Genomic DNA, 20,870 nt, shown 5'->3' with positions numbered 1-20,870 from the left:
GATCACATGCCTTGTGCTTTCTCATCCTGAATCTGTGTTCATGTTGATTTTTCAGGTGATTCCATCCCATCAGTGGAATGACCAGGTTTGTTTTTTCCCCCTTATTCTTTCTTTATTCCCTTTCCCTGTAATTGAGAGGCACTCTTGCCTTCTAGGGCATGTTTGGATAGTGTAGCCAACTTGCAAAGTATTTCTGCCCACAGTGTTTTTATAGACTTGGCATGAAAAGCAACCAGAAGACAAAGTAAAAACATCTGGGAAAATGTAAGAAGTGCATAGCCTGGACAACAGGTTTGCAAGGCACAGATCACCTAGCAGGACACAGGGAGTAAAAAGCCAATTTCCCTGCTGTTCCTACTTCACAGGCCACATAACTTTCCAAACTCGTCATAGGTAACAAAGCCAGGAGGCTTCCTGACACCAATCCTTCTCCATAGTTGCCTTTGCTCTCCACTGAAGGAGCCAACTTCTGCAAAGAACATCACATGCTCCACAGGACAATTAACAGTGATGGGGAAAGAGTTTCAGTTAGATATAAGTAAGTCTATCTTCTCAAAATAGGTAGGACAAATTGTCACCAGCACCCTGGTGGTGGTATTGCTGACAAAAGCAACCAGCAATGCCAGTGCTCACAGGACACAAGGGTACTGAAGCTGTTACTGCCAGCAGTGTTAATGGAAAAAAAAAAAAACACTTAAAACTCGACTTTCCATGATGTGCGGACATGAGTTCCCATCACTTTAATTGATAACAGTTGTGACTGAATCACTTGGTGTAAGTTTCATCTCCTTAAAAATTGAGCACGTCCTTCCTTTCCACTCCTCTGTTATGAAGGGCCATTCATAATAGCACATGGGCAGAGTCAAATGCTTCGCAACTCCAATCATAGCTCTGGTTAGACTCAAGCCGATCTCTCAGAGCTCTGGGAACACCCAAATTACCATCTGGGTTGGAGTAAAAATCCCACTGCAATTCTTATCAACACCATTTACGTAAGGGACAGGGAAGCCATCGCAACAGCTTCATCCTCAGCACAGATGACTACCTAATTTAATTGTGTGTTCCAGCCACAATGAAATAAAATCCAGCAGGCATAGTCAGGACAGACAGTAAGTGGATTATCTAGGTCACCAAATAAAATCCATACCCTAACATCTAAATTTAAACTTCTGACACAGTTTACAGTCAACATTAAGTCAAAGACTTGGTGTGTGTTGTAGCCCACAAACATCCTGCCTGAAGACTCCTATAGGATTGTACCTGAAGGAGAAACTTTGTCACATCCAGAATTTTCAGGGGGTGGTAGACATTTCACCCTATAACCATGCACAGTGTGAGCTAGGCACTTAGATTCTTAAGCTATTTTTAATAATCCGATCCTGTGACAATAGTACCTTAAAGTAAGGGTGATAGTGTACCATTTCAGTGACTTGGTGCCAAATTCAACCACAGAGCTTGGGAAGAAGCAACATACCAACTGGCAAAAGTCACAATACTTGGTTATGTGTCCCTAGTGATTTTAAAAGCCATGCATCTCTCCATCCAGTTTTTCATCTTCAAGAACTCCAAAATACTCTTGGCAAAGCAAATATCCCTCAATTCTCCTATTTCCATAGAAATAAAAATACAGGAAAACCTGTCAGCTGTCAAAGCCACAATTGTACTATCTTCCACTTGAACAGTTGCCACAAGGAATCCTCCTCCTTGTGTTTCATGTCAAGAGAGTTTTGGTTATACCATGAAGTGAGATTTGTCTAGGTAAATGGGGCTTAATTTCTATAAAGTGTTTCTTCTTAGGAGGTTTTGCAAGCAGACAAAACATCACTTTTAGAACTTAGTCACATCACTGAGCAAGCAGTAAAAGCACTTCACAACTTACTCTCTGGCTTTCTTTTTGTAGTTTGTGCATCTCCTGCTTCCCCCCCTCCCCTTTTTTTTTTTTTATTTTTTTTTTGAAGGAAGTACTGCCTAGGAAACACAAGTAAATTTATCAAGAACTATTTCCAACTCTTGCTGCATAAGGTGGTAAAGCCATCTAAAACAGCCCCTGGAGCCTGTATGCCTTCTTCCCTCATTGTTGAATTTTGTATGCCCAGCTGCTTGGTCACAGCTCCTGCTGTTCCATCAAGTTCAGCAGAAAGCAAGTCACACTGATGACGACAGCCAGGCCATGATCTGTAGGAGTTCTTCTCCCCATACGTACTCACACACTAACACAATTCAGCTCCTATGCTAACGTTGTTTCCGCTGCTTGCTCTTTTCCCACCAGTTCCAAAAAAAATCCATCCAAGGATGGAGTGCACGAGCAGAGCTTAATTTAACACTACTTCCAAACACTTCTTGTTACACAAGCTGAGACTATGACATGACTTGTAAAAATATTTATATTAACAAACCAGTCTTCTCTGGTCTACATCAAATAATCTTATGATCAAGTAACTACTGTGTGTTCACAAAAAAAGCTCTAAGTTAGGCAGCTACTGAAGTCAATGCTTTTGGAAAAAGCAAAAACTGAACTATCCCACTATGTGCTCATTTGATTAGCCCCCCAGTTCAGTGTATTTTATTCATTTAATTTGTCACACTTGACTGGATTTTAAACAATTTGAAATATGTATTAAAATATATTTTATTAAAACAAGACAAGAGAATTAAATGAGTACTAAGTGGACATACCTATTTTTGTTACCAAGAACGGATGCATTTACTCTATTCAGTTTTTTCTTTTAAAATTCAACCTTTTATTCACTCATCAAGAGCCAATAAGTTATATAAATCATAGTAGTTTTCATTTCCTTACTGAAGTAGTCAGATTTTTTTTAAACTTATTTTTATGCTGACTTGGTAGCACATTAGATCCTTAGAATGAGTATATTGGTCTTTGTTTTTCCAAAGAGATTCTTCTTAAAAACACTACCTTGCTTGTGCACATTTCCGTGAAGCCTCTTCCACATTATTAGCATAACGTTGCAGTTCCCTCTGGTTCCCTCCAGGAGGTACCGAATGCAGCTGTACCAGGCGTCAAGGCACTCGATGCTCAGGTCCATTCGCACCTAGAGAACTAGCTCAGGAGGGCAGCAGAGTGGCCAGCGCACACCACAGCCACCCCAACCCTTCCACCTCGCCACTGCTCTTTAAAGGAAGCCACAAATTACACTGAAGCTCCATGCTGAGGGCAGAGGCAATGATTCCATTTGACAGATGTTAAACCAAATACTTCTGTATTTAATTATGTTAAGAGTTCCAGAAGGTTAAAATGGTAAACAAATGCACAGAACTCCTGTAATGACAATGAACAGCACTGTCATCCCCATAATTTAAACTGTGTCTAAAGCAACTTCTAAACAAGTAAAATTTGGGATACTCATATAGAACTTAGTAATTTTTGTTTGCTTTACCTAGTATGAAGGGTTTCCAGACACTTCAGTAACTTATAACTAGTCCCACAGTTGCCACTTTCCCCTCTGCTTCTTGTAAGCAGATGTTTTGCATTGTATACCAATAATAGATTTTTTCCCCACTAACAATGCAATCTAGTTTTCATTGTAACACACAAAAGAACATTAGTCTTGCTCCTCTTCATCCCCATCCTCATCTTCATCTGCTTGATCTCCGGATTCAATATCATCCTCATCTTCAACCTGAAATGAATAAAGATCTGTTGTGAGCAATCAGGTCCTTTCCGTCAAAGGATACAATCCTTTGAAGATAAAACAAATGCAGAGGGAGTGAAAATAGGCTTAAAGGTAACCTAAAATCATCATGCTGTATCAATTAACACTTCAAATTGTCATCTTGCAATCTCACAGTTTAACTTCTACACGTGCTACAAGTACCCCCTAGACTAATGTTTTATCCAGATAGCAAAAGCTAGACCAGATTAACTGTTAACTACCAAAAAGTAATCTTTAATACATAAATGATTTGCATCAGAAAGAATGATTGCCTTTGGATAAGAAACACAGGCTCAAGTCTGGCATTCAGCCACAAGAACTGCAGCACATCAGCTAGTGACATCCACCTTACAGTCACAAGTTCAGCTGCAAGCCACAAGGGTTCTTAAAATCAACTGCCCAGAGTTGCTCTCAGATGCTGCAGTGACCATTTGCAGCATAGCTAGAAAGCTTTAGTTGCTTGCTAAGTAATCACTTGGATTTTCTGCAGAGCAAGCCCTTGGATCATTACAATGCCATCCTTTGCTTTCTAGCTGGCAGCCAGGACAAGCAACAGCAAGGGCAGACGGTCAGATAGCATTCCAGACACATGTATACAGTACAAGGTGTTTTCATCACAATGCTTATGCAGGTACCTCTGAACACTTCTTCCAAGAGGCAATTTTCTTGCTAGCTGCCAACTTAAGATCAAAAAGCAACTCTGGTAGATTCAACAGCCCTCCATTTACAGAAGGATGCCTCATCAGATGTGTTGGATAAAGCACTGTCATACCCAGACCGCTCAGGCCAGCCTTGGACCCGAGAACGTGCTTGAAACATTGTTTTGCTTACCGGTACACCAAGATCCTTCAATTTATTCTTCAGGGCAGATAGTTTCTGATCCTGGTCAGCCAAAAGCACCAGAAGATCATCCTGTTCTTTTTTTGATTCTGCAACTTCTTGCTGAAGTTTGCTTTTCTCATCTTGCAAGATGGCAACTGTACTGTTGGATGAATCTAGGTGCTGTTTTAGTGATGCTTTTTCTTCAGAAAGGGCTTTGACTTCACTCTGGCAACAGGAAAAATCCCACAAAGTCACACCTTAAGCAAGGAAAACATGCTTTGTTTCCTACAAACACTTCCCATACACTACTTGTAACAGGCCAATCCCCACCAACCGTCCTGTGGTCTCACTTCTACACTTCCTTAACCAAACTCCCCCTATTACCAGCCAAGAGAAAGGTAGGTAGGAGTTTTAAAGAGTGGCTACCCTCCCCCAGTCAAGTCAGGTTGTCCATGTCACAGTAAAGCTATTTCCTAGACCCTTCTTACTAACTCTTTAAAGGCTTCAAAGGCAGGCAAAGGCCTAAGTTCCCCAAGTGAAAAACAACAGAAGAGATGCATTCAACTTCCCTTCTGTTGTCTAAAACAGAAAATCCTGACAGTACAAACCCCCTCCATCCAAAGCATTTCCAGTTGCACAAGTCCTAACTGAAGGCTGAGCATCAAGTGACCTGGTGTGGCATTCATCCAGTACTGACCTTCAGCTCTTTCACTTCTTGCACAAGTCGTCCCTCTAATTCCAAGTTCTTTGCTGCTGTTGCACTGCTGTCACCTAAAGCAGGGTCTGCACTTGTGTTCTGTGCAAACGAAAAAGCAGTGTCAGGAGCACTGAATGCCTCACATACAAAGTCAGCAAGCCAAGACATTACACAATTACTTGTAGATGTTAAAAGCTTACTTTCTTGCTACAGCATAGCCAAGGTATGGTAGTTATTTACATCATACAATGGAAGGCATTAGAGAACAGACTGATGCTTTCTGGGGTCTGAATACATGTATATGCATACACAAAAAACAAGGTATAACCTTTAATTCACAGAAATTATGGTGTACAGAGTTTTTTCTACACCAACTCAGTCACTTACAGGCCACCAGCTCTCACTCAGATGGTTCTTAAGTGCCAAAGGGTTGATTTTTTTGTTGTTGTTTTGACTTTTAATTAGGCTAAATATCACAGCATGGTTGAGGCTGGAAGGAACCTTAAACCTCATCTAGTTGCCACGTTCAGGGACATCTTCCATTTGCGCAAAGCCCCATCCAATCTGGCCTTCAACACTTGAAGGGATGGGGCAGTATCTGCATCTTTTATGTGACTACTGAAAATAGGAATAGTGTGGTGTAAGCCAGCCCTTCCTCAAGTTAAGGTTTCCAAAATGTGGCAGCTGTCTTTCAGTTAAAACTATCAACACAGCATGAACGTAAGATAATGCTTCTCCAGTTGTAGCACGTTCAAGTCAGAGCTCTAGGAAAGGCCAGCAGTCTGTTGGATGGCAATGAATTGGCCTGACAGCTGGTGGCAGCATGAAACACTTGAATGTGCCTCTGCCACACAAGCACACATGGCCAACACATGTGAAATGGAATCTCATATGGCAGCTAAGCCTTTTTACACTGGAAAATATCAAAACCCTTCCTCACCAAGCTCATCTGTGCATTAAACACTTGATCTTTTCCCCACACAAAGTCCTTTTCCTGTGATGTTGAAATCATACTTTGATGCATTAGTCAGAACAAGCCAGCCAGAAACAAGAGTTTCAGCAAATCTAGCTTCTTTATCTTCATTATAGCAGAGCTACAAAAGCAGGGCACACAACAGCTACTCTTGTTCTGCTTGAGCACCATCACTGAATGCTCTCCTTCCAATTGTTCACGTGGCCCACAGACCTGCAGCTTGAACCATGAGCTCTGCTGCGGAAACATGTCAGTAGCATGTTCACACAACTCTCTAACGAGGTATGCAGGCTCAACATATACTTTCTGATGCTATTAGCTAGTTCTGAGGACAGGATTGCCTCTTTTTTTAAAACCTTTCCTCAAAGGCTTTATTGGCCATTTTTTCCAATATAAAATATTTAGTATTCAACATGTAACATATGTTTATAGGTCTGTGCAGACAGATGTACCTGTTTGCCAAGCAATTTTATCTAAGTTTCCAAAGTAGTATCCTTCAATATTTGAAAAATAATCATCCCTCTAATGTACACTATATCATGCGTTGTGCTTCTCAAGAGGTGTGCTTCACAGGAGGGGTTTGTTTGTTTTTCCCCTTTGGTAACAGTAGAAACTTAAAACAATGAATGACTTCTATAAAAACACCAAGGACCGATGGCCTCACAATTCACAAAGCACTAACTTCAGTAACATCTACTCTTTCCTCAGGAAGGATTTGTCTAGGTAATACATTACTTCATTTAAAACAATGTTGGAATTACTTTCTGATGTGCATGTTTAAAACAAGCTTGGTTTAGGACAATAGCACAGGCAGGAAAGTTTGTCTCAAAAGGAAAAATAAGTATTTTACTAGTACCATTACTTGTAGCTTCTGATTCTCAGCCTGAAGCTTAGAGATTTCTGCAGACTGTAGTTGTATCTGAGTCCTGAGCATTTCTAATTCCTTTGGAAAACAAGAAAGGAAAATACTTTTAGTTTTAGAAAGCAAAGCAGTTCTTCCCACTAGCTTTTTGTTAGGTTAAATGCTACCAGAATAATTGCTTTGCACTAGCTACACAAGTGGAAGGGTGCAAATGTCTTAGTGACAACACAGCAACCGTTTCTCTAGAAGACAAAGCTAGGCAGCATCCCTTCCACCCCATACTCTGAAGAATTTCTTCTCTATGCAATGCCCAAAGCCACCTGCCAGACTAATGTTTATAACAGGGTTTCACACCACTAGCACTCCCACCAGCATCCTCTGTGATATCCATCCACTCTTTGTGCAGAAAGCCACTAAGGCACATCAGCCTAGGCATTCTTTGTTTTCCAATCACAATTCCCAATCAAGTTTTTGCAAAACCACTAGATATTTTTTGCACAACTGGTATGCGAAATCATTGAACCTACAGATACATAAGCACTTGTTCTGTGCTGTACATCTAATACGTGGAAGCTTTCTTATGAACACTTAACAATACTTGGCAATGGATAAACACAAAAATCTCTCAGGTCTGCACAAGTTGACATTTCTACTCCTGGCTTAAAGCTGCTTAGCAAAGGCAAGCAATTCATTTTTGGATACATGACCTCCACACTCCAAGATCAGTACTATCATCACAAAGGAGGGCCATCAATATTATCAGGAAGCTCAGAAATCCTGACGCTCCCTGAAACTTGACCCCTCTCCCTTCCAATCCTGAGCTACCACTGTTCACTTCAGCTTTGCTGAAGTAACGCAAGTTCACCTTCTGTAGTTCATTATTGTGCTCCAAGACACTGGATTTGCTCATCTGTGAAGACTGTTCTGTTCCCGTTTCCAACTGCACAGGCTTCTGTAATAGCAGCAGAAAAATCAGCCAACTAAACAGACTAAATATAGTTACGTTGTCCAAACACAGTAAGCTGTGTGCTTGAATCACTGTTCCCTGGTTAAAAGGTGAAAATAGGTTAATAAATGCATGTCATAAAGCTCTCTGATAGCAAGAGAGCAGCTGAATGGTCTCCTCTAAGGTGGAAGCAAAAAATAACTTTCACAACTGAAACACAGAAGGCAAGCAAAAGAAGGCAGATTCTACACTACAACAGATCAGCTGCACCAGCTACTCCTGGGAACAGTGTGAAGCAAAAAACAAGCGAGAAAAAAAACACATGCTCCTGTTAAGCCATCCCCCACTGTATTTCTTATTATCAGCACAAAATCATAACTGATTGCATGACTGCCATCACAGTGATGACCTTCGCAGCATAAGGCAAATAAAATTTTAAAACAGAAACAGAAGCCCTGTCAAGATCTGCTGAGACAGTAGTTAGCCCTTACCAATTTTTCAATCAAAGAATCCTTTTCCCTCAACTGCCCTTGCAGCAGCTCATGCTTGTTTTTCCATTCTTCCAACTCCTCTTTCAGTTTGCTCACTTCCTCCACCTGAATGCCATTCATCTGAACTGTATCACTGTGGGAATTATGATGCTGATTGTCCTTTCCTAGGAGACAGTTTATAACAAAGTTTACTGACATTTTCAAAGTTGTTTTTGAACAAAAAAAATCAAGAAATTCATTGCTCCTCCTCCTCTCGCCCCACAAGGCAGTACACGTTATTTGAAGTAAAGAGCCCAAGTACAGAGTTTTAAAATTCTCTATCAGAAGTCTAAGGACAAGGTCTAATTTGCTATTCCTTATTTGTGACTACATTTGCATGCTGCTCAAGCCATTCAGTTCAACTCAAATAAATACATACACAGTTCATTCTGTAATGACTGGCAATTGTTCCCTTACCACCTTATGTTTAATACTAACAAACCAGGTCTATGGCATACACAGCTCGTCAGGCATCTTGCCCTTGGAATAACTCGCATATACTGTCCTGATTTAAGCATTCCATTAGCCCCCTCTACTGACAATGATACGCTTCATCTTGTTCATCTGCCATACCACAGATACTCACATTTTCATTCTGAGATACAAGCTGTAGCACACACGGACTCTCTCCGTTTTTAAGACTGAACAGGGCATAACTGTTTTGGAATAAGCTTCTACCAGCAGTTCCCTGGTAGCCACCACTTCTCACAGCAAGCATCAGCTCCAGCCCTTCACCCGGCACAGCTGCAGCTAAGGAGCTAGGGTTGCAAGGAAGGGCTTTGTCTTTTCATGGTGGGCAACTGAACTAACACCATCATCAGATCAAAAGCTATTTCTAATCCCAGTATTTCCATGTGTCCATGTAAATGGATTGTCTGGGCTGCAGCCATCTTCTCTAGGTGCTTGTTTTCCCAGGTAGCAGGCCTACATGGCAGGTAGGCCCTAGCTCAAGATACGCTAACAGGCTGTTCTGAGAAAGTAACTATTACTGCAAAACACCTAAAACCTGGGCACAAATCAAAAACAAGTGATCCTTCCATCACATTTTCTGGTTGTCCTTTCAGTTCTCACTGCGCATTATTCTGTAGTTTGAAGGCATTTAAAGTAAGATATTTTAAATATTATTCAATTATTATTTTATATTTATTATTTTATGTTTTATATATTTATATTTTATATTATTATATTTTAATATTATTAATATTATTTAAAATATCTTACTAATATTTTTAGTTAAAGAAAATCTGATGCTTAAATGAAGTTTTTAGCAATGCTCAACATCGACTTTCCCAAAAAAGTCTTTATCTCTATGGGAAATTTTCATATACTGTGTAACAAAGCAGCATGTCTGCTATGACAAAAGATTGTTTGCTGCACCTGTTCGATAGCTTGCCATAAACTACATACAATCTTCAGCACTAGCAAGGTTACTATTATTCTTTCTGAAGCATACCTAGCTGTACTTTAAGGAGATTATATTGGTCTTTGTGCTGCTGGATCTGCGACACTTGCTGTGTAACTGTTGTTTGGAGCTGCTCATTTTGAGATTTTAAAGTGTTAACCTGTTGTTTTAACTCTTCAAGCTCCTGGTCCTGTGAAAGGAAAAGAAAGCACTTTCAGTAATAACATTTGAATACAATGCTCTAAGGTACAAAAAGACAGATAAAAAAAAACTTTACTCCACGAGTAGACATCACTGGTTATAGAGATTGTCAGTGGTACCTATGACATTAGCAGAAAAGTTTCATACAAACATAGATAGCTTTCCTAGGGAAAAAGGTGGGGGAAAGATAGAAGTAGTCTGTCACAGAAGACCAATGCATTCCAAATCTCACAGAGGAGAGCTCCACCATCTCCATACCAGGGACAGTAGGAAGAGTCAAAGATACAAAATCTTGTAATTTTTCTCCCCACCCCCACTGAATCCTACACACATTTGGTCTGCTTACAAAGTCTTGGAAGAAACAGTGGTAATTGCAGTCATATATTCAATAAAGCCTCACTGGAGGTTCAAAAGTGTCCCTTAATTCCAGGTATACTGCAGCAGGCTGTGTCTACTCTAGGTCCATGAACTATGAAAACCTGCTGCAGTTCCCCTTTAGCTAAATTACTTAGCTTTGCTCCTTTACTTCTCAATCTAAGCTGTGGCAAAAAAAAAAAAAAGAAGGCAAATTACCATTGGAAAAGATTCAACAAGTATACCCAAATTTGATCAAGGAAACTTTGTTACCTTTTCAGTCACATTTCATCTATTATCTTTTGAGAAGTGAGAGCACAAAAATAAAAATTTCATCTTTTTGAAAAGGGCTGCACATTTCTCAGTTACTTAGTTGAAGAGAAACAAACAGAAGATGTACCTCAGGAAAGGAATTAAACTTAACCAGTATTCTAAACACTGACACTTGAGTTCAGCCAGTTATTCTTGGACTTAGTGTTTTTCAAGCATACCTGCATTGCTAGATTCCTTCTTACTTTTACATCTGCATTGTGATAGCTCCAAAAGTCAGTATAAACAGCTTCTAAAAACAGTGATATGGAGCGACTGCCTCTTACCTGCTCCCTGATGACTTTTTTGTAGTGAGTCACAATGTTGTCATGCTGTTCCAATGTCTTCTTAACCTCCTCCTCTTTTTTATCTTCTTCACTGGACTTGTAAATAGCTTTACTTATGACACCTGTTGACAAGAGTTTGTCAAGTAAAGCCCAGTTCATTTATCTTTTTTGTCCTCATAACCATCTCACAGCCTCACCCAGTTTAACTAAATTGATAGCATGAGAAATAGAATATGCACTTTAGAGAAAATAAAATGGTTACACAGTCTTAAATAGGAAAAGGCAGTGTTTTTTTTATAGGAAGGTTTGCATGCTTACTGCTCGACAGTTTCAGAATAGGAAATGGGTGTTTTGAGTCCTTTCTATCAGCAAACGTGCGCTTCACTTGCATTACGCTCCATTACAACTATTTGCCTAAGTGGCTGCACAAGTAAGAGATTTAGGACTATGAAGGCAACATGTAGATGAAGCCTTATTAAGGATGGAGTCCCCATTATTTTCTAACAAGCCAGGAAATTCATTATTCATAATTTGTCTTAACAAATCTGCGACGTGCTGGCTTGTGTACTCCTGTGAGTCGAGCTTCCATCACCGCCCGTTTCTGTCTGTGTGAACACAGACAAATACACTCCTTTGCCACAGCGTGGCAACTCACAGCACATAGTAAGAATTGTTTTACTTAACAATACAAGTATGTCTAATTACTAGAAGTCCTGATTACGGATCTGTACTGGGAATAATTTTACAAAATATTTGAAGGTTGGATTTATGATAGCTTAGAGCAATCCATGTCCTGTGCTTCTTAGGACGCTATATTTTCATATAATCACACTACTTTTAATAGGACATTCAGCATGTTTGGTAATTCAGTCATCGGCTCATCACAAGAAACCCCAGAAATTAAAATACATCTCACCTTCCAGTTCCTTTACAAGCTTGGTAAATTCATGATCAAACATCATGTGGTCTGGGCTAGAAAAACTAGGCTGTGGTTTCTGAGCAGCTCTGGAATAAAGTTCATGTTTGCTAATGAAGCCAAGCTTCTCAATAAAGTTCTCCCTGCCAATCCTCTTCTCAATCAGCTGTTTCAGTTTCTCTCTAAAAAAAAGAAGAGAAAAATCAACCACAGTGCAACACTTAAAGAAAAAAAACATTCTTAGCTCATAGAATCATTCAGATTGGAAAAGACCTGTAAGATCACCTAGTCCAACCTTTATTAACCTAGTATTCAAGTTCACCACTATACCATGCTACTAAGTTCTAAAACTATACATTTTTTGAAGACCTCCAGGGACGGTGACTCAACCACTTCCCTGGACAACCTATTCTAATGCCACACAACCATTTCAGTAAAGACATTTCTCCTAATACCCAACATAAACCTCCCCTGGCACAACTTGAGGCCATTTCCCCTCGTCTTAGTGAGGTTTTTGTTTTCCCAGTTACAATTTTGATTATCTGCCTCAAGTCTTATCTGCATTACATGCTTAACATTCAACACCCAGGATTTTTCAGTGTGACACTGGCATTTGTTCACAGCCTAGGAATACACAGGTTAGGACCTATGCAAAACAATGATCTGTTTTGCCTAGCTAAAAGTGAGGTCCAGTTATTTTGCATCCTGTAAGGAACATGCACAGAAAATATTCAATCAAGTATTTAAGAGACTCTTAAACTACTATCTGCCATTCAGACCTTTCCCTACAGTCTTATTTGTACATCATACTTACTTCCTGTAATTTTCAAGAGAATTATCATTGTAGTAGATGGAAATGCCGAGCAGAAGTGCACACAGGCCTTGCACGAGCTGTTCCTCTTCTCCAAGGTTTTCAGCTATCTGCCCTGTGAGCTAGAGCTCTTGTTAAGGATTTTTGAGATACTAAATAAGCACAAAACATACCACATACTTCTCTGTTCCAAATGCGCTGTTTCAGTCTAAGTTTCCTCTTAAAATTTGTGCATCTAAAACCAAGCTTAATTAGGACACCAACAAGCTATCTTACAATTCAAAGGACTCAGGAAACCAGTGGTTCTGCTTAACCTAAGAGATTTACTTGTTCGCAAACAAATCTTTAGCTTAAATGACGGTTTAGCCTAGAGTACTGTAGTCAGATCTTTTTCTCAAGAGTAAGCATAGAAATAAGCTTCAATACAAGTTAGAAACATGCCCCCTACTTCTGGAGAAGAGCCTAATTCATAATAAATACTTCAATGGGATTGTTAAAATGAAAAAAAAAAAAATCACACAATACTTAATTGGCAGAATCCCTCCCACAGATGGCATAGCTTTCTGCTGTGCCTGAAGTTACATGCACATCTTACAGGCAGGTCAGCATACACAGAGCTCTGGCAGTAAAAGGCTGCTTCCATCTCCTGCCCTGATGTATTTCCTTGTACAGCATGCAGTATTCCTGCTAACTGATCTAGATTAGCATTTGATTTTAACATGGACAGTCCAAGTAACTACTAGGCAAGTCATTCGAATCTGCTAACAAGTCAAGGATACAAAAGGTATATTGGCTGGATTGTGAAGGAAGTGTGTGACAGCAATTGAGCAGTTGCTTAGCCAAGTACAAAGCAACATCAGCAGTCCAACCCTGGTCTGTACCTTGCTGCCCTGGAAAAAATAACACCCCCCCATTACTATCTTTGCACAATTTAAGGCTAAAATATCAAGAAAAAAACTGTACTGATTCAAAACTCACCTTTCAATACATTTTAAAACAAAAAGTCACATCTTTCAAGATACCCATTCGTTAGTTATACTGAACACAGCTCTAGTGCTTTGGTGAAACAAGTATTAAACCACTTATATTTAGCTGCTTTCAGAGCAAAAAAACAAGCAATACAGATGTGAAATATGACTCAAGGCAAATTAGCATCAATATCAATTCATAACAAATTAGTTTTGCACTTAATTAATACTAGGGTAACATAAAGGAACATACACACAACCCCTGCAAAGAAGGAACAAGGTGTAAATTAAGGCAGGTAAGGATTCCCTGTAAGAGATGCATCACTACAACCACTTCCATTTGCTGCTGCCTAAAAACTGCCATGTGTTCTTAACATAATATTGAAGTACCTTTCTATTCAGACAAAGGAATATGTACATTAAGCCAGGAAGGGGAAAGCTCACTATCGTGATTGCGGAATTTATTTTTTAAACTGGGGAAAAAATGTTTTCATCCACAAATAAACTGTCTTATCAGTTCTCTCCCCCTTGTCTTTGCTGCAGATAAATATGGACACAGCAGCATTAAGGCAGGCGTGCATCCCTTCACAGACGGTCAGCGTTCACGAGGCAGCCAGGCAAAATGTTCCCTGCATAGAAAACAACTTCACACGAGCACCTCATAAATTTGGTAAAGTAACTGGAAGATTAAGTCAAGTCTCAAAGACAAGACGAAGCATATGAGACCTGCTTGGATGCCTTCAAAAGGGAGGCAAGAAAATACATTGATGGGAGTGGTCACAGGGATCAAAACAGCAGCAAGAAGATAAAAGTATTAGTCAATGACAAAGAAGAGTCCATGCCTGAGAATTATCTGTGCTTGAGACAGTGGACTTCAATCCTTGCCTCTGGTAATCCCTACACTTTAGGGCTAAAGACAGGGGTTTTTTTAAAGCATTAAAGCACAACAAAAACAAGCTTCCCAAGCTCTTTAAATAAGCCTTTTCGCCACCAAAACAGCCAGCGAGCATCACTCTGGCAAGAAGCTTCTTCTGCGGAAGGCTCCCAGCTACCATCTGCCACTGTGGACTGCAAGACAGACAGGAATGGAGCCTACCAACTCCACTGGGACAAAATACCATGCCCTGAAGGGATTGCCTTCAAGCACAATTGAGGTGCTGTGATCTGTTTCAAGATATCGTCATCACTAAAATGAAACAAATCTCCTCTAAGGGGAAAAAGAAAACACAAAATTATAGATAAATAGACTGTGGCAGCCAACCGTAACACTGCTTACATGCGAAAAGGGAGTGTTTGGCCCGTTGGCCCTCATCCTCACCTTGACTTCCAGAGACCCAAGTGAACAGTGTCAGAACAGCAGAGAATACAACCATCAGCACCAACTGCACATTACCACTTGTTTTATTGCCAGAGTAAGTACTACATAAGCTGTTAGGAGTCACTGTTCAGCTTCTCTGTGACCCTGTTGTTGTGTTGCATTAACACACAGATTATCTTCCTTGCTGCTAACCTCCTACCTGAAACCCATGACTGGTTTCCACTGACCTGCATCTCCCTGCAGGCTGCCTAGTCCCAGTAAACTTTTCTGTTTTTCGCTCTTGCTGTCCTCAGGACCAGCCCACTGAGCTTTCCCCACCTGCACTGGGGGTCTCCCCTCCCACCACATACTTCAAAATTAGTTCATAACCTCCATGATCTAGAACACTTCTACATCTCTGCTCATGAGATGACACAACAGTCTTCTAACAACATGTTTCAACAAATATTCCCTCACTAGCCCTTATTACCCACTAGGTAAGAACTGTATTCACGCTCCAATCCTCTGGTAAATCATAAATTTAAACAAAATATGACATCTCTTGCATTTTTCGAGTTCTTATAGAAAAAAGCTACCATCCCACACTGGTGCAGTGGATTGCACTAGTACTGCCTTGTCAGACACCTTAGCTGATGAACCTGCTGACCACACAGGCCCTTCTTGCTAGACCAAAACTGCTGCGCAGGTGATTTACTTCCTCACTGCCTCACAGAACTATGGGGCCACTTAGGTGGCAAGTGGCCTCTGGAAGTTACCTGTTCTGTACACTGCCTTACCACGAGAAAGCTGTAAAAACATCAGTTCTTCCTAAATCCCTTCCAGATTAGATGCATTAACATCCTCATGACACAGGCAACTGCATAACAGCCTACCACAGAAATGCCTACAGAGGAACATACCCTAATACTCCCACCTGCGATTACGCGATGGACAGGCAGACTGCTCATTTTTCCCCACTGAGTGTTCCTCACACTTCAGACTGGTTCAAAACTGCTGGCAATCCATTTCCCCAGACCTTCTGCGCTTGAGAATAACTGCTTTAAATGGCAGTCTTGTCCTACAGGACATTTGCAAACTTCTAAACTGACACTTCCACCAGTCTTCTATTAAAACCTTGTCATCAGCACAAGGCTGCCTGTGCTTGTGCAGGTTGGCATTTCCAGCACACACATCCCCTGGAAGCAGCTGCACACCACATGTACTCAAGCACTGAATCCTAGACTGAAGATTAAAATGTTTGGCCTAATCATTCCCATACAGCCCAGAAGAGCCTAATACACACCTAATTAACTAATACACACCCATTTTCTAGCCATGCCATAAGAATCACTACTTTAACAGGTTACAGTCCTCCATGGCAGCTGTCCTACAATTCATGGCTGGTAACAATCCAACCCCCCCCCTCTGCACAACTACAAATACAGCTAATTCAGCACACAATTCTACAGCAGCGATATTTCAAGAACTGTTTCTGCTTCAGCTGACAACTACTTCAGCAGTGCTTTAAGTAACACAGCCTGAAAGTCCGGCAACTCACTTCAGGGGTCATTCACTAGTAATAAGTAATTGAATGCTAGTAATTTGAATGATATTCAAATCACTGGCTCCATGGTTAAAACTCAAAGCTTTTGCTGTTAAGTGTAACAGAGTCGCTGAAAGGCAGGTTAAACACCATCTTTCTTTTAGCAGCCAGGAAATGAGCAGCATGTTCCCACTTCAGATGGCACCAGCTGTTTGCTACAGGCCTGTCTGAGGAAACAGCATTTCTAACAGTTTAATTTTTCTTAAAAGCAAAGTGCACCTGTTAGGTGTACAAACAGTGAATGAGTACACCCCATTGGAAAGAAAGCACCCGTGTTACCCAAGATCCTGATCCCATAGTTTTGTGGAGCACCCCCAGAGAATCCCCTGGAGACACAGAAAGAGGTGGTTACGCTAGGAAAAAACCCAAACCCAACTGCAACACAAAGCTGTGAGTGGAAACACATCAACGAGCAGTTAAAGAAAACCTCCCCAGCAAAACCCAAGACAAAAGGAAAAGGCCTGCTATTGGCAAGAAAATGCCGAAGCTGTGCCAAAAAATACATACCCGTCTGTCGATCTTATCACCCTGCAAGTTACACACACATTACTTGAGAACGTTTAAGATGAACACGTTTCACAAACATTCCCCCAAAGTTTCAATCCCCTGCATCATTTAAGGCTACACAGCCACAGGCAAGTTATATCGTCTCAAATTCATCTTAAACAAAAATGCAGGGAAAAGGATAAAAAGGAGTTCTGCTTATAATCAGGGAAAGCAAATTAAAGAAGTCCCATCAATTAATTCAAAACTCCAGCATTTTGCCATTATTCTTAACTGCAGGAACGCCTAATCACTGCCCAGAGCTAACCATCTCCTTATCATTACAACCATTTGGGGAGAAAGGATGTGTAACAGAAGTTAATGTCACAAGGAAGTGTGGTCTGGAAGGTAAAGTTAAACCACCTGTTTCCAAAGCCAGGTATTAAAATACTGTACAACTTCAGAACAAGTTTTTGGCTTCCATCAGCAAAACCAACAGCCATCAATAGACGACAGCCTGTTCTTCTAAAGATGTTTCAGGTTTGCAGTTACAGGCTAAATGCCAACCAGGCACTTCTGCAGCAACAGCAAGATGTGCCTGGGGATCCTGCCTGTTTGCTTTGTCTTTTAAACCAAGTTTAAGTTCCATGTGCTTTAAAGCCCCCTGCCTACTGATGGCAAGCAAGATAAATGCTTGATGAACAATAAGATTTGCTGCTCCCCCCTCCCTTCAGCATAGGGTGCTTTAAGCAAATCTTAAAAAACAGGAGGGGAGAGAATCCTTGTCCTTAGGCTAACACTAATGTCTTCCTGTGATGCACCTGCTCAAGAACATTTTTCCTGTACACCTTGATTTTTATCCCATCGATGGGCCAGTCAGTGCCATACCTGTGAGAGGATGTTGGTGCACTGCTGCAGCAGCGATACCGGTGGGTTGCCAATGCTTGTCGCCAGCTGAACTCTCAGGAGCTGTTCTTTCAGAGTCGCATTTTCCTGTAACGCGTGGGCCAGGGCCACGGCAGCACACCAGTTAGAAAGAGAGTCCGTCGAAAAGAGGCCCCCACAGAGCAGCTGACCAGCCGATACAGAGTTACCTGTAGCTACCAGAAGGGGCCAGAGGTACAAATGAGATTACAACACACCACAGAAACAGCAAGATATTTAAGGCATAACTGTACACTAAATGCACAAAAAATTAAAGGCCATCTATTTCAAGTCTTAGAGAAACCCTAAACCGAATCATCGTGCTTGGATCTGGCACCCAATAACAGGTAAATAGTTTTGCAGAAGATAATACTTGATGCAGTGAACTATTATTCCACTGGTTCACAACTCAGTGCAGAGATTGTCGTCTTGCGTACCGTCAATAGTAGATGGCAAAAGCGTCGAAACAATTTCTCCTTGTCCTTTTTGGTTTTTGTATAGAAAGCACTGGAAACAGTACAGAACAGCACATCGGAGCACAAAAGGCTGCCTTTCGTTTACCATGGACATCAGAAGTACTACAATTGCAGGCCTATTTGGTAATAAAAAGAAAAGCTATTAGGACAAGGTTGTGCATGAAGACAACTGTAGATAAACCATTTGGGGTGTTTTCTTAATTACCCACCTATTTTCCTACCCTCTAAATCCTTGTGTAGACTACGCTCTGGCTGACAGCAGCAGCTCCTCCTGACCTAGGAACTTGCGAACTATTGCTCATTCACTTTGTAAGTACCACCAAGTAACGTTAAATAAAATGATTTCTGAGCCTCATCTCTGTGGAAACACAACTGACACCTTCATGCTATACCTATTATACCCAACGTGAACTTGAAGCTGTTTGTCTGTATTGGAATTCCAAGTTCTGAACTGAAAAATCCTTTGGATTTGACTGTCATTGTCTATACCAATATATCATTACCTGACATAATTGAATACTTGCCTTGGTGGATTAGAAGGTGCATTTACAGAGGCAAAGTAGTCTTGATTCATCTGGCATCCTCGAATGACCTCTGACACAGTATTAATGGTCTACAAAGAAGGCAGACAAAAAATGAAACAGTTAAATATGAGCAATAAAAAGAAAAAACAACAAAAGAAATAGACACACATGGGAAGAACGTGAATCAGTTCAGCCTCTTTGGGATATCCTGAAATCCAAGAGAAAAAAAAATAAGCAAATTCAAGTATTTTCTAGCTGCAGATTATAATGCAAAAGACTATCTTAAATGTGAGTTCTCCATACAGGAAGCCAACATCTGAGATAAAGGAAGCCAACATCCGAGATAAATGCTTAACAAGTACTGTAACCAGTTGCTGCAGAGACAAACTGCAGTTATCCCTGTAGATTCCTGTTTTCACCCATTCATTTTCACCCACTCCCATATCTATTTGCTCCCTCTTACTTCTGTCAGGATATCAGCAGGAACTCCAGTTGCCATCAGGATTGTGCAGAGCTGCTGTAACAACCCACAGTGAAACATGGCCTTCTGACAACTGCTGGTAGCACCTGGAGGATTTGTGGGAGACACGAGTACCCGAACAAGCTAGAGGGGAAAAAAAAGTCCATATGTAAAGAGAGTCCCAGACTTTCCAAAAGGCAGAACATGATTTACCCATGAAAAACAATTGCTCCTAAAAACAGACATAAAAGACAACAATTAAACAGCATGTCCATCTCATTACCAAGTATGGTCAATTGACGCTGAGTTTAGTGTAACCCTCTAAAATTCTCAAGTACCGGACTCCATTACACAGGTTCCAACTAATTTGTGAACGATCACACTAATTTATTATTCGGCTCACAATTTGTCAGAGCTACATTTTGAGAAACAAGAAACTAGCTTCATAAATCTCAAGTTTCTACATGAAGTGTTCCGTAACAGGAAAATGTGTTTTTCTGGAGGGGTGAGCAAAAGGCAATGTGCCCTACAATCAATAATTATGAATCTATTGAACAGCACTGTAAATGCACCATAACTACGCATTAATTCATACAGGAGGATTCTTTATAAAAACACCCCTAGTTATATATTTCACTCCAATCACTGTTACATCTTCAGTTACATGAAATAAAGTTACTTGATGCGCCACCCATTACGAGTTCAGTATTTAGAAATAGTATGTGCACTGAAAGAAGTATCTCTCATTAATACTGGCACACTAATACTGTGAGCTAAAGAAAGCACACAGATTTCTCAGCTGTTGCATGTTGCACATATTCCTCACTGCAAGCAAAGCTGAAGAAGCCTTGATACCGGTACTAGCAGTTAGAAGAAGTGTTTTACCTGCAGCATTAGATGAAGATTAGTTACTTTCTGTGCAGACCAACCGCAATTGTCATCCCCGACTTCAAACCAAGGCTTCATGCGCTGAATGTATGAACCTTCTTTAAAGAAATTCTGATTGGAATTATTATTCTTCAGTAAGTTTTGTAAAAGGAGGAGACAGTCTTCCACTACTATTCCTAGTGGAAAAAAAAAGATTAATCAAAGGTGAGACAGAAGTTACTAGTTTCTTCACATACTCAGCAGATTCTAGGAGGCACAGAACACACACTTCTGAACTCTTTGTTCTTAACACCATCAAATTTTGATCAAGAACTCATGCATGAAAAAATAATCAAAGATCAAGTGAAATACATCACTGTTGATCCAGCATATTTCAAATGAAACCATAATTATGGTTCTTCCACAAGTCTGAAGCAGAAACAGTATTTTCGAAGAATACACGATTCATATGATAAGTTAATTG

At 40.5% G+C, this 20,870-nt stretch overlaps 1 protein-coding gene across 7 annotated transcripts in view; it reads right to left on the bottom strand.

Annotated features, from left to right (window-relative positions):
- Positions 1-3,204: 3,204 nt before the first annotated feature.
- Positions 3,205-20,870, bottom strand: part of USO1 (USO1 vesicle transport factor) — a 32,955-nt gene continuing 15,289 nt past the window's right edge. For 2 of the 7 annotated variants that reach the window (XM_035552096.2, XM_035552113.2), the window contains 17 exons: positions 20,405-20,583; positions 19,523-19,663; positions 19,060-19,148; positions 18,497-18,651; positions 18,024-18,235; positions 17,160-17,180; positions 13,564-13,674; positions 12,788-12,906; positions 11,974-12,155; positions 11,058-11,179; positions 9,958-10,096; positions 8,466-8,629; positions 7,894-7,980; positions 7,023-7,109; positions 5,194-5,292; positions 4,506-4,721; positions 3,205-3,641 (listed from right to left, as the gene is read on the bottom strand). In XM_035552096.2, coding sequence (XP_035407989.1) covers positions 3,564-3,641; positions 4,506-4,721; positions 5,194-5,292; positions 7,023-7,109; positions 7,894-7,980; positions 8,466-8,629; positions 9,958-10,096; positions 11,058-11,179; positions 11,974-12,155; positions 12,788-12,906; positions 13,564-13,674; positions 17,160-17,180; positions 18,024-18,235; positions 18,497-18,651; positions 19,060-19,148; positions 19,523-19,663; positions 20,405-20,583 — 2,201 coding nt within the window. In that variant the 3' untranslated portion in view covers positions 3,205-3,563. The remainder of the gene's footprint in view (positions 3,642-4,505; positions 4,722-5,193; positions 5,293-7,022; positions 7,110-7,893; positions 7,981-8,465; positions 8,630-9,957; positions 10,097-11,057; positions 11,180-11,973; positions 12,156-12,787; positions 12,907-13,563; positions 13,675-17,159; positions 17,181-18,023; positions 18,236-18,496; positions 18,652-19,059; positions 19,149-19,522; positions 19,664-20,404; positions 20,584-20,870) is intronic. The other 5 variants (XM_035552122.2, XM_035552139.2, XM_035552132.2 and 2 more) reach the window with 3 other exon arrangements.

The sequence above is a fragment of the Cygnus atratus genome, chromosome 4, assembly GCF_013377495.2.
Source record: "Cygnus atratus isolate AKBS03 ecotype Queensland, Australia chromosome 4, CAtr_DNAZoo_HiC_assembly, whole genome shotgun sequence".
Classification (NCBI taxonomy): domain Eukaryota; kingdom Metazoa; phylum Chordata; class Aves; order Anseriformes; family Anatidae; genus Cygnus; species Cygnus atratus.
This window is presented reverse-complemented; position numbering and strand designations above follow the sequence as displayed.